Raw genomic sequence first — 12883 nt, 5'->3', positions numbered from 1 at the left:
TCAGCCACATACCTGCAACCTCACACCCTTCCACCTGTCAACAGCTCCTTGGATTCCCATTTTATTCTTTAAGCAACCTCCAACAAGGGATAATCCTCGTATCAACACTGGCTCCACTGTACTCTTCACCTCTGTTACGTATTTTCTCTTCAGTTTAACCTTCACTCAATGACATGAAGCTCTGTTCCACTTAGTGTACTCACTGCCGCCACCATGACAAACCTCTTCTGTCATCCTCTCTGCTCCCATCTTGCCTTGACCTATCCTTCTGACATTCCCTGGCCTTCCCTGGCATGTTTGATTTCTGTAAAGAGTACCTGTGAGCAGGATATCTGAGATTCATTATGCGTTCTGCATTGAGCCCCAATGCAGGGCTGAATAGCTGCCTCTGACAGCAGCTGAAAGGACACACATTCCTCCACAGTGGCCGCCATCGCACACAAACCCATTAGTTTCCTCCCCGTAATGTACAGATGAACAAAGAAGCCAGTTAACAGGCGTGATATGCAACATGTGAGGGCTGCATACTGTGTGGTGGCTGCTGCTCTCAGACTGGGGCCTTATTAAAGGTGCGAGGCATGCAGACAAACTTACACCAGTGGGTAAGATTAAGGTGATGGATATCCTAACTGTAGCCCCCCCCCCCCGTTTCTTTTCTCTCCCTCCTGCTGTTGATCCACCCCTGCCCTCCAGGTACAAATCTCCTGTTGTTTACTTCATGTGAATAGAGCGAGGTGCAAACCCTTTGACTGGTTAAATTTCCACTCAGGCACCCAGAGCAAGAATGCTTTTCTGTTAATGATAAATGATTGCAAGGGAGACAAGCCCTCCACTTACATGGGATTTATTTCCAGGGGGGATTTTTCTCTCCATTATTCAGCTTCCCGCTGACACTGTCATTCACCATTCTGACTCTGATCAAAGGGTTCATGAGTTCAGACTGATTTCAAGTACACATTAGTCGCTTAAAAATAAACCTAAAAAATCTGTGCTTATTTTATAAGCAGACAAAAAAACAAACAGATTTGGCTCCTTCCCCAAAATTAATTAAAAATTTTAAGTTTACAAAACACTCACCAGTTCCTAAGAACAGCACTTCATAGTTGCCATCTGCAGCCGTCACCTGGTCCACAGTGATGGTGGTGAACTCATAGTCCACATTGGTCCGAACCACCAGGGGGCGCTTGTGTACTGGGTACACAGCATTGTACATGGCAGGGTGATTCCTCATGAAGTTAATCACTTCATCTGGATAGTCCTTAGTGGACTTCATGTTGGGGGTGAAGGTACCTCCAGGGCACTAAAAGAGAAATAGTATTATTAACATTCTGAGCTTTGGTCAAAACCCATGAAGAAGAAAGTACATAATCACACACAAAGTTACAGTAGTTACATTAGTTATAGCGAGGACAAAAGTACAAAAAAGTGGCTATGCTGAAACCAGGACCTTGTTCAGATGGTTTCTATTTGAGGTCTAACTCAGAGAGAAGTCGTTGTTATGCCAGCTTGCTGTGGGATTCAAATGTGGGGTCAGTGTGGATTATAAACTCACGGTGCCGGGTCGAGGGTAGGGGATCTTCCCAGTGTAGGCCACCCACTGGTAATTGGGTCCCTCCTTGTGGGCGAAGGGTCCGTTGAAGACCATGCGGATGTCGGCCATGGAGTAGACACAAACTGCCGAGCCTTTGAAGACAGAGCTGTGAAGTCAAGGAAGAGAAAGAGAAAAAAAAAGGTCAGAAAAATGTATCTTACAAAATAATCAAAATATCCTCCCAAAAAATGTATCTTCAAACGGAGCCTGTTACAGTCATTGTGCATAATACAGAATTTGTTATAGTACACTAACCCAGAGACTGAGAAGACTCCATATATCACAGGATTTTTTGTATCCTGTGTTGGCTGTATGTAAACATCTCCTGTAAGGAAAAAAAAGAATGAAATCACTTCAGTGCAAACATGGATGAAGGAAACATCATGCTGCACAGCACAAGCACTCTTCTTTACTAATATTTACACAGCTTTTAGTCAATCCAACCTCTCTTAGCCAGAGAGACCCTTAGGCTACACCTCCCCGGAAGGAGTGATGCACTAACAAAGATGCTGAACCTTCATCTTTGTTGAAAACACATGGAACCCACTACTGGATAATGACCAAAGTCGATCTTGTGTTGTGTCTTTATGCTTCCATGGGAGTCCCTGAAATCCATAATGTCATCAAAAGAACAAAGGTCAGGGGTTCATGTGAGAATTTTTGTGCTGCTTATTGAATGCTTGTGTGAATGTGGGTGAGTAATTGCCTTCAGCTTGCCCACAAGACTAAGAGTCTACAGCCATGCTAAAGCCTCTATGAGGCTGTTGAACATCCTCATCATGACAATGCTAATATGCTGCTTATAATCTAGCATCTTAATTTAGCATGTTAGTATACTAATTACCACAAACCACAAAGTACAGCAGATGTCAATGGGGATTTTATTCATTTTGCAGGTATTGATCACAAACAACAGTGTTAAAATTTGACCTGTTGATGGCACAAAACTAAAGTTCTTACAATCCAGTAGATGTTGACACAATTCACTAAAAAACAATTGACAAACAGACAGACCGACATTGCCATCAGAGTTACGGCCATAGCGTAGCTAAATAAGCTGAAAGGACAGTCCAATATAAATAATAAGAGGTAAAAAAGTGAGTCTCTCTATCCAGACAGACGGCCCTTCCTGCTGATGGAAATATTAGGTGCAAAACCACAGCAATCAACTTTGTGCAACAGGAAACTGAACAATGGCCTCAGGAGGGACACTTAAGGTGAAGGTCTTACTGACAGCATAACACATCGAACCCGAACCTTGAGAGGCTTTATCACCTATCCATCCTAAACGAAGCAATCCAATCCAAGCACCAAAGCTCTGATATTTAGCAGCAGATCAGTGAATTCAAACAGTCTGGTTCTCTACGGTCTAGACTGGAACAAAACGATTGCTGAACCATCTGAGACTGCTCGAGACGACACAGAAATTCTTTACGATGTGCTGGGATTCTTCCCTTCTTGGGTCCATATCTCATGTCTTCCATTTCGAGGGAAAGGAAATATCTCCTCTGTCCCAAAGGAGAACCGCATCATATAATCTTAAGCCAATTCTGGAGGTCTCTAAATCACCAACACTCACGTACTCGACAGGGTGCAACAGGGCTCTGACACTGGACACTGCCTGATTTAGATGATCTCTCTTAATGATACTGAGGAAAAGTCCACAGCAACAAATAAAGAGGAGCTAAACATGTGATGGGTGATAAGTCTCACTGTTTGGTACCTGACCTAAATACTAGTCCCAGGAGGCAAGTTCACTGCCAACAGTAGGACAAGGGCCTTCGGCACAAAATGGAGAATGTGCTCCCAACCCAGTTGTGCAGGGAAACAACCGCAGAGTAAAAAACATGATTGGTGAGAGAGTCAACAAGCGAGAGATGGAAGGATCAAGCTAAAAATATGACTATTAGGGTTTGGAAACTGTGGAAACAGAAGTAGAACTGATTGACACAAAAAAAGGATACCGATTCAGATTTATGCACTTGCAGTCCCTTAAAGACCAGAATGAGAAATTAGCTGTCAGGTTGCTATGCAGATAGAATGATACATGGAGGGTGTGAGCATTGTCTTTGAATGTGAAGTGCTAGTTTCTGGTCCACAGTAGTGAGTCTGTACAGTCAAGACTTCCTCTGGGGACCGTCTACAACCATGAGCTCATTCCTGGAGAAAAGGATAAAGCTGAGAGATAGCAAGAATAATGTCCTCATTTCACAGTAGCTACCAAATTCACAAAGCCACACCCATACACACACACACACACACACACACACACACACACACACCATTATGCCATCTTCTACAGCTGCCGCAGCTGGAGCAGTGGAACGGTCATGGGTTAGCATGGACGCAGCACGACGGGCTGTCATGGGTGTCACACAACAGATGATCCTTGTCATGACATACAGCTGTTGTGCTGCAGCAATGAACAATTTACACGCAAGGACACAGTGTGTGAACATGGAGTCAAGATACCGCTGAGGCCGAGATAGAGCTATCACGGACAGTCGCTAACAGATCAAGGCTTCAGGAAAACATGGGGGAACAATGTGATTTGCTCTAAAAGCTATCCTGACTTAGCTCCAGGAGAACTTGTATGTAAATAACAGCAAGGAAAGGATCCAGAGTCCACAACCATTTTTCTTATGTTTGTATAGCAATAAAATCTCAGCTGCCATACACGCCATTTCCTCAAATATGATCACATTTTGTATTTCATTTAATTTTTAAAAGAATCTGCTGTCCAATCCTCTTAGTGCCTCTCATTCTCTTCACATTTTCTCTTCTAATCTCTCTTGGTCTGCCTTTTCATCTCTCCAGCTATTGATCATATACTTTTTTTAAAGTATTCCACATCTAAAATACAGGAGCTTCTTTTTACTTTTGTATGCTACTGAGTAAAAAAGCAAGTGATTTAAATCCCTGTTGCTTCATTTAGGAACCAGTTTACAGGTAGAGCCAATAACTGCTAAATATTCCAACTGTAAAAACTCCCCAGGTCTCGGGAGTGCTTTGTACATGAGACTACCATGCCAGGAATACAGCTGGTCTGGACATTTCAACAAACTTCTCAGTCATTTTATTAAAACTCTTAAAGAAAGGGAGAAAGTTTAAGAAACTTCTCACTCAAGCATGGCTATATTTCTAAACTTGTCCTGGCTTGAAACTGTTTTCAGCAGTGTAGTGTAATGAGTCTACAGAGCGTCCTCACTACATGTGGAATGTATGTAGAAGCTTAAAGAAGTAGTTTAACAATATTGGCTTTCTTGCCAAGAGTTTTGATCTGGATGTGACTTCCTCCACTGGTTTCCCAGCCCAAAGACTGTCTTAAAATAGACCAGAAATGCTGTTCTGGTTAACAGCATTGTGCTGGGCAGGTGACGGATGTGTTTGCGGTGACAGATGTCACAGCACAGATATAAAGTCCCAGCTGACGGACTGTAAGCCTAGCATGCTAATATGCTAATACTACATAAACATACATATATAGGTATCCACAGGTAGAAACAGATGAAAGCGTGCTGATTGAACCATTAGTGGGCTTTTTGTCTTGGGGCTTTAGTGAGCTTTAGAGGTACTGGTAGGTTGATTTTGTTACCTTTGGACAGAGCCAGACCAGCTAATTTCTTCTGGCTGTACCTTCTTATTAAAAATACAGTCATGATAGTGGTATCTAATCATATTTCTCAAAATGTCCAATCTTCCATTTATAACCTACATAAAATGTGCAATAGTTAAAGAACAATTTCCGCTTGTGAAATTCTACAATCTCCACTTCCTGTCGTAAACTCTCCAGCGACAAAGCTTTATAAACATTCAAACTAGACAGTAAATGTGAAGTCATTTGCATGAAACTCAATTGTATCCAATTAGTGTCCCTTCTAGGCATCCTTGGCAGTGATGGCTGCTGTGCAAACTGACATGTGCAGTCTTTCCTTCTCCATGGTCATGTCTAACTTATAATGCCTGTCATTGGTCATTCACCATCCTGTTCCACTGCACATTTACAGCCGTATTCAAGCAATATCCTTAAAATCATCAACAGTGCCAACAGCTGGCGACTCTCCAACTCGCTCACAGAACCACTTTGCACAGCACACCCATGTCAACACTGAACTGACCAGTAAAGACAGAACCGTCATTTGTAATGGCAAAGTGAGCCCATCCCACTCAGAACCGCTTTCACATCGTTTAGGTGAAGTGGCTGCACACGAAAAGGCCACAGAGTTTTCAAGTGTGTGTCACTTTTTCTGTTGTTCAAAGCGGGATAAAATAAATGTCACCTTAAAAAAACAAAGCAGCGCTTTCAGAGAGATAAAAGCAAGGAATGTGTCAGCCGGAAAAAAGAGACAAAAAACTATCACCAGATTCACTTTCCATTCTTGAGATTAGTTCAAGAGCAACAGTAGCCTCACGCATCAGTCCCCTATCACTCTTTGGCACTATTTTAAACCAGTGAGACAGAAAGAGAAAGAGCTTTCCCTGGAGAGGCTAATAGTCTCACATTCACAGACATTCCTGTTTTGTGATCTGATCTGCCTGCCACCAGGCCACCCCCTTACACACAAAAAAAAACAGACACTTTTGTTTAAGACATCTTGAGAGAAAATGACAACTACAGCGGTGGGATTATGTGTGTCATTCCCATTACTGTATGTTGTATGGACTATATGATGGAAGTGGGCTGCCCTATGGGCCAAGGACTGAGCTCTGGTGTGTGTGTGTTTGCACAAGTGCTGCAATAGAAACAGACCCCGTCAAAGACTATTCTCTACTTAATATTTCAGATGTGATCATACATGACAGCAACCTGAAAACGAATATGTTTGAAATAAATCCAGTCATGTCATATTTGTCTTTTTTTCTTTGCCATTCAATACCTACTGTCAAAATGATTAACTGCACACAGAACAGATTTAGTTTCTTTCAAAAAACAGGGTGTAAGCTCTCCACTTATAAAGAAAAAACCTTTACTGGACTTTTAGGGGAAAAGTAGTACTTCTATGTTCAAACAAATTTCACTATTCCATGTCACAGATAGACACAATCATGTTTTAATATCTATATGCAATATACATATAAGATTTTATATTTATTGTTCTAAACACCTGCTCATTCTCTGGACTGTAGATGTCACCTTGGGGCCTGGGGAATAAAAATGCTTTTATTTCCTATTCTGACAGTTTATAGACCAAATGATTGCTCAATTAACAGAGACAATAATGTACAGATAAAAAAAAACACCTACTGAAAAATCAGAGTAAAAGACATCACTAGTCTGACAGCATGTTTTATTGACCAGGAAGTCTATACAACACCTCCCACCCACACCTAGTAATCTACAGACCTCATCTGAGAATAGTGAAAGGAACCAAAGCGTAATGTCAAGGTTTTGGTACTCACGGAGCTCATCAAAATGCGTCTCCATGCCGTCGGCCCCTGGCACCGAACAGATGAGCCTGGCCTTCAGGAAGGTGCTCCACTTGTTGACCAGACAGCAGTGGCCTCCATCATCATTCTGTATTCGAGAGGGTGGAGACACAGTTTCTCCATCACTCGCTCAAACTCACATCCTAATGAAAACAAACCCAGGTGGAGCCACCCACACACAATATACAGTACATGTTGGTTTGCAAAGCCAGGAAGCTAAAAGGAGTGGGGGTAAACACTGTCTCCTCCTATTTAGACTCTTCCATCTGTGGTGGAGCGAGGCCAGAATCTATCCCAGTAAGAAAGAGCTGAGACCAGTATGTGCTTTATAGTCCTCCTCCATAGTCAGCATCTTTAAAGAAAGTCTCGCTCATGAGGAAGCATGTATCTTTTAATATTTCTTTTTAATGGTGGTTGCAGGCTTCACATTCTTCACGCACTTCTGATGAATCCCATTTTGGGGGCTGAAATGTTTTCTTAATTTCCAGTGTAATTACAGTATATGGCTGAGTGTATTTTTGGTGGTGTCCAGGGTGCCACGGATGGCACTAAGAGTATCCAGATGCGTGGCGAAGAATGACAGGACTGGGTCTCTGGAGGCCGTGGCAGAGCCCACTGAGAGGGGGATGAGTGTTTGTGTGCCGGGTCAGAGCCTGACCCCCTCAAATAAATACAATGGGGAACAGCTGAGGTGATGAGCACACATACGCCACATTTTCTCACTCATTCCCGTACTCATACACCCGCCGCAATGCTCACACATGCACGCAAACCTATAAGGGGACACATACACTCACACTCACACTATGAGGTGCCAGATAAGCTACCCAGAGACAGTTGTTGTTATTTGTTTGTTGCTCAGCTTGCTTTGTATTTCTAGAGCACGCAGGCTTTTGTCGAGGAAGTCTAGTTTAAATGATTAGGACTCTAAAAGACAGGCAGTGAGTTATTCGTTGGCGTGTACACTAAAAGCGCCAAGTTTTTTAGGACTACCAGGGAGTAGAGGTCAGAAGATCACAGGGTCAAAGGTCAAAGGGCAACCTCACAGACAGAGGGATGCATTGTAGACAGGAAGGTTAAAGACACATGTGGATTCCAGCACATCAGCGTTGGCCAAATACAAGTTCTGCGCCCATAAACATTCAAACCCAGTGGGTGACTTGCCTCAGGAGACTCCAGCCTGTTTTTCATATCCATGCAGGTTTTCCTTTTAATTATGTTTACACCAACACAAACACGCCTCTCACTGTGTACACACCAGGCAGATGCGTCCTATGCGGGACTGGGTCACAGGACTCTGGCCCATCTCAGAGGACTTCTCCCGGAAGAAGAAATACAGCTTGTCGTCATTTCTCTCCGCGCTGTCGGGGATGAGGTGTACGTGGATGAAAGTGGGGTCTGTGGGGAAAAGAGGTGGTGAGTGGTTTAGGCAGAGGATGACTTTGGGAAAACATCTGGCTAAAATATTTTATAAACTTTCGGCATTTCCTGTTTATCACTTGTTGAGTGATTCTAAACATATGCAAACACCAGAATCTCTTCAATTCAGCTTTACATTTGGAACCCTGTTTGGGATTGTATGCTGAAAAATCATGCTGGAAGGCTGCACAAGCTGGATGAAACCCCTATGTATCATTTGTAGGTTAAATAGGAGGACAGTTACCATTTAACCATCTGGAGTTGTACTGATCTGTTCGCATGGCGGTCTTTGTCCCCAAAGTACGGAAAATGGCAGAGTCTGTTCCCATAAAGTCAACATAGACCCCAGCATACAGTTCACCATCTGAGAAAGAGAGAAAAAAGTTAATTTTAGTGAAATTCCTTGACTCTGACATTATTCCAGCACCACCCTTGATACAAAACACCAAGGCTTTGATTTCAAAATGTATATTTAGAACCCAACATCTCAGAACTCTTTATTCCACCACACAGAAGCTCAGCATAACAAAGTCATCATCTACACATTTGTGTTCATTTAGACACAAAGTGGATAAGTTAATGATACTGTATAATCAAGATGCAAGTGATCATTCGTCAAAAGGCTGCAAGGCAGAATAATATTTCACAGGTCTCATAGGTTTTTTTTTTCCTAGAACGGAAGTGTAATTTGCTTGGAAGGTTTCTGGAAAGGAATATCTAATTGGTTATTAATTACAGGGAAAATGGAAACAGCCTTCAATTGACTATTGGCTGATCACGTCCCCTTTAGCTGCTGTTGTATGTATATATATATATATATATATATATATGTATATATATATATATATAAAGTAATTTTGGAAACAATTTAGCTTCAGTTTCAAACAAATGTAAACCAAAGCAGGCCTCTTATTTCATGCCAACTAGCCTACCGTGGATTTTGTCGGCTGAAATCATCAACTGTCATTAACAGATTTTATTACCTGAAGCTAGCTAGTCTAAGCTAATGCTTATGCCAAAAGTTGAGAAGTTGCTTTAAAAGTCTGTCTCTTTTTAAAGTTCTAATCTAATTCATCTTTAAGCCTGTAAAAAAGTCCTACATATGCAGAAGTTGCCTACATACTGCATATAATTGATAATGATGCTAATGCTGCACGTCCCAGACAAAAATCCTCCTCACCAGCTGACGATCCAGATCACAATGAAATAAGGAGCTGCATTGTTAGTGTATTGTAGTGTAGAGCTAGTTAGCCCTTGTATTACAGTACAGTACTATAAACAACATTGTGATTGTTTATTATATGTTATTTATAGTATTAACAGTTTCAAAAGGTGCTTCATGCTTTTACTGGAGAAAAGGATTTAAGGATGAGGAATAATTAAGTTTGGCTGAAGTTACGGGACCAAGCATGACAAGCTGCTAACGTTACTCTTAACTCTGATATAATATTATCATAGCTCCCACAAGGTGGATGTTCCTGAACGCAACCGCATAACCGCCAAATAATGTATTTAGACATGCCCCTTGCCTTTGGAAAAAACATGGTTACTAGTGGTCACAGTAACCACTGTAAGCTTGTTAGTCAGATGTACTAATATTTGCAATTTACAGTTTAAGCCATCCCTTACACTTCATTTTCTCAATTATAATTGGTTGAGTAACCGAGAAGTTATTCAAGGTTTTACCAAAGTTTTAGTCAGTGCACAGCAGGTGAACTGAACAAAACATTTTATTTGTGTTTCAGTGTAGTACACTGCAGACAAGAAAAATGTTTAATATATAAAGTGGTAAGGGGTGGTAATGGTGCAGTGCAGACACCTTTGGTGTGGGAGACCTGGGTATAGTGACATATTCCACACATCCCTGAGCAAGACCCTTAACCCTTAGATGCTCCAGAGGCATGCGATCTCTGATATATATATAGCAATTGTAAGTCGCTTTGGATAAAAGCGTCAGCTAAATGACTAATTATTAAAGACTACATGTATTTGTGCTTTAAAATGGATCTCTATGAATTACTCATTAAGATTTGACCATTTCTTTCAAGGAACTTTTTGTGGAAACAGCTTGTTTCCAAAAAAAAAACATTTTGTGGTTCTTTTTCTGGTTGTCTTCTTAAAAGTAAAATAAAGTGTTACCGAAAACAATGCTCAAACTTCCCGAAACAGCCTTCACACACACTCCATAAAAATATAAAATATGTGCACATACATGTGTGCAGACTGACAAATGTATTCAACAGGCTTGTTAAGCCACAGGAAGTCAAGGTGTTGGTTCTACAGCTGCTGTAAGGGCCCCACTGGAGAGCAGGTGTGACTGTCAGAGCTCTCAGAGATGGAGTAAGGAGACAGCAGGAGGTGGAGCAGAGGAAACAAAAAACACTGTCCTACCAGCATTATATTCAATGTCATGGTCCTGGGCAGCGCTATATGGAGATTGATGATGTATCATTAAAATGTCCACGGATGATGGGATGCCTAATGTGGCGGAGAGCTGAACAGTCTGTGGTCAGTGGTAAATCTATTGTCGTGGTACAGGGTTCTTAATCCTTATCAACACTAACTACAGTGTCCCTTGTATGATGCTAACTGGTGGAAGTGGGAGGTAAATCCATCTTGGATGACAGTACTGATTCCATACTGGTCAGCTGGCACTGCGCTAATGTGGGAAAGCAGTGCCAGTGATTTACACCCGCTGTCTCACCCCACAGAGAGAAGATTGCCTTTCACTGATGGCAACTGTGGAATCTGGAGCTGACTAAGTGACCTTGGGCAAAGGGACAGAAGACACCAGCGTCATGACTACTACAACAGATATTACTATAACAGGATGAATAGATAGATAACAAAAGTGAGAATACACTTATGTCCACACTCTTATATAGTAGAATACATTATGTTAATTTATTTATGATATTTTGGTCTAATAACTCTCCTGAAACATACCCACATTATGACAGAGTACATAATGGGTGGTAAACTAAAAGCAAAACTAACTTAAGTGTAACCTCCAGATTAGCTTCAATGCTCATTGTTATTGATTCTCCAAATGGGCCTCTACTGAAGGAATGAACAACATTTTTCCAGAAAATATTCCCTCATTTAATGTTTTGATGATGGCAGCGGTGAGTGCAGTCTAACATGATGATCATTTTCATACCCCATCACACCATTCAGTGAACCTATTTAATTGAAGAGTCTGCATTTGTTATGTTTCTCCATTCATTTATGCAGGGTTTCCCTTTAATTTGTGACCCATCTGTAAATTTGAATGTTGACTATTACAACACATGCAAATACTCAGGCTTCATGGGAAGTAAGCCACTAATTCACCAATGAGGGATTTACATATTAATAGGTGCATGTTATTGTGCTCATCGCCAACCTAACAAGGAAAGAAAAAGTTCTAAAGCTCTAATGATTGGGCCGATTAAACTAACCAGCTCACTGTGGGAAAGGGGACACAGAATTGAAAGGATGCTTGGCCTCAACTTCTTGACTTCTTCAATGGCAGGGGATAAATATTTTCTGTTAACAAAGTTTGCCAGAAATATAAATTGTGAGTCGCAAGAGGACCATATAAAGAAACAGGAGAAGAAAAAGATGAAGAATCCATAAGGGATGTCAATGCCATCGCTATGAAGACCGCTGGGCCTGACTGTACCCGTGCCTACTCCCTCATGTGAGCAAACCAAGATGATACTCACTGATCAAAGCTGACACGCTGTTGAGCTTCGGGTCATAGGAGCACTTTCCCTTCCCAGATTCCACTTTGCCCGGCTCCAAATGGAAGATTTCTTCCTGAAATGGAAAAATCATATGGAGACGGCAATAAATTCAGCACTCTTCATCTTGTCACTGTGATTCCCTTGTGTAGGGAAAATGAGGCACAAATGTGCTCCCTCTGACTCCTGTGGGACCTTTACGGCCTGACGGGGGATGAAGTATTTGAATAATGAGTGTGCATTCATCCAGAAAAATACATGCGGGGAAAGCAAGGAATTTCATATCCATCTCTGTGCCACTCTACTGAGGATAACAATGTGTTGTGGGCTGCTTCTCTCAGCATAATAAACTGTGTGCCAAATATCTCTCAGCTTCTTGGTGCCCATGGCTGTGCAGGCCTACTGCTGACACCTGTAATCCAGCACAGTGAAAACAACCTGGGATGGAGGCTGGATGACTGATGCTCACTGCTTGTGGCATCCCTGCACGCAAGCACTGAAAGGTGATTGGCAGGAATTTGAGTATGAAAGTGGGGTAAAATGAATCAGTGGCATGCAATGACATGTCCTGTAGCCCCGCCTCAGAGACCAAAGCATGTCCAATGCCCATTTTTCTCTCCCGGTGGGTACAGAGATGGAGACATCTCTGTCATTGTCCATCAGCACTAAAGCAGGGGAGAGAATATGGCACTGTGCCAAACTCACATCATTGGCTCATATA

At 41.9% G+C, this 12883-nt stretch overlaps 1 protein-coding gene across 2 annotated transcripts in view; it reads right to left on the bottom strand.

Annotated features, from left to right (window-relative positions):
- Positions 1-12883, bottom strand: part of LOC123966215 (semaphorin-3F-like) — a 61343-nt gene that overhangs the window by 6706 nt on the left and 41754 nt on the right. For both annotated transcript variants that reach the window (XM_046042412.1, XM_046042413.1), the window contains exons 7-13: positions 12145-12238; positions 8682-8801; positions 8277-8416; positions 6992-7106; positions 1847-1916; positions 1553-1697; positions 1078-1300 (exon numbers count right to left, since the gene is read on the bottom strand). In XM_046042412.1, coding sequence (XP_045898368.1) covers positions 1078-1300; positions 1553-1697; positions 1847-1916; positions 6992-7106; positions 8277-8416; positions 8682-8801; positions 12145-12238 — 907 coding nt within the window. The remainder of the gene's footprint in view (positions 1-1077; positions 1301-1552; positions 1698-1846; positions 1917-6991; positions 7107-8276; positions 8417-8681; positions 8802-12144; positions 12239-12883) is intronic.

Source organism: Micropterus dolomieu, unplaced genomic scaffold, assembly GCF_021292245.1.
Source record: "Micropterus dolomieu isolate WLL.071019.BEF.003 ecotype Adirondacks unplaced genomic scaffold, ASM2129224v1 contig_12944, whole genome shotgun sequence".
NCBI lineage: Eukaryota > Metazoa > Chordata > Actinopteri > Centrarchiformes > Centrarchidae > Micropterus > Micropterus dolomieu.
The sequence above is the reverse complement of the archived record's forward strand: the minus strand, read 5'-3'. Positions and strand labels throughout refer to the sequence as shown.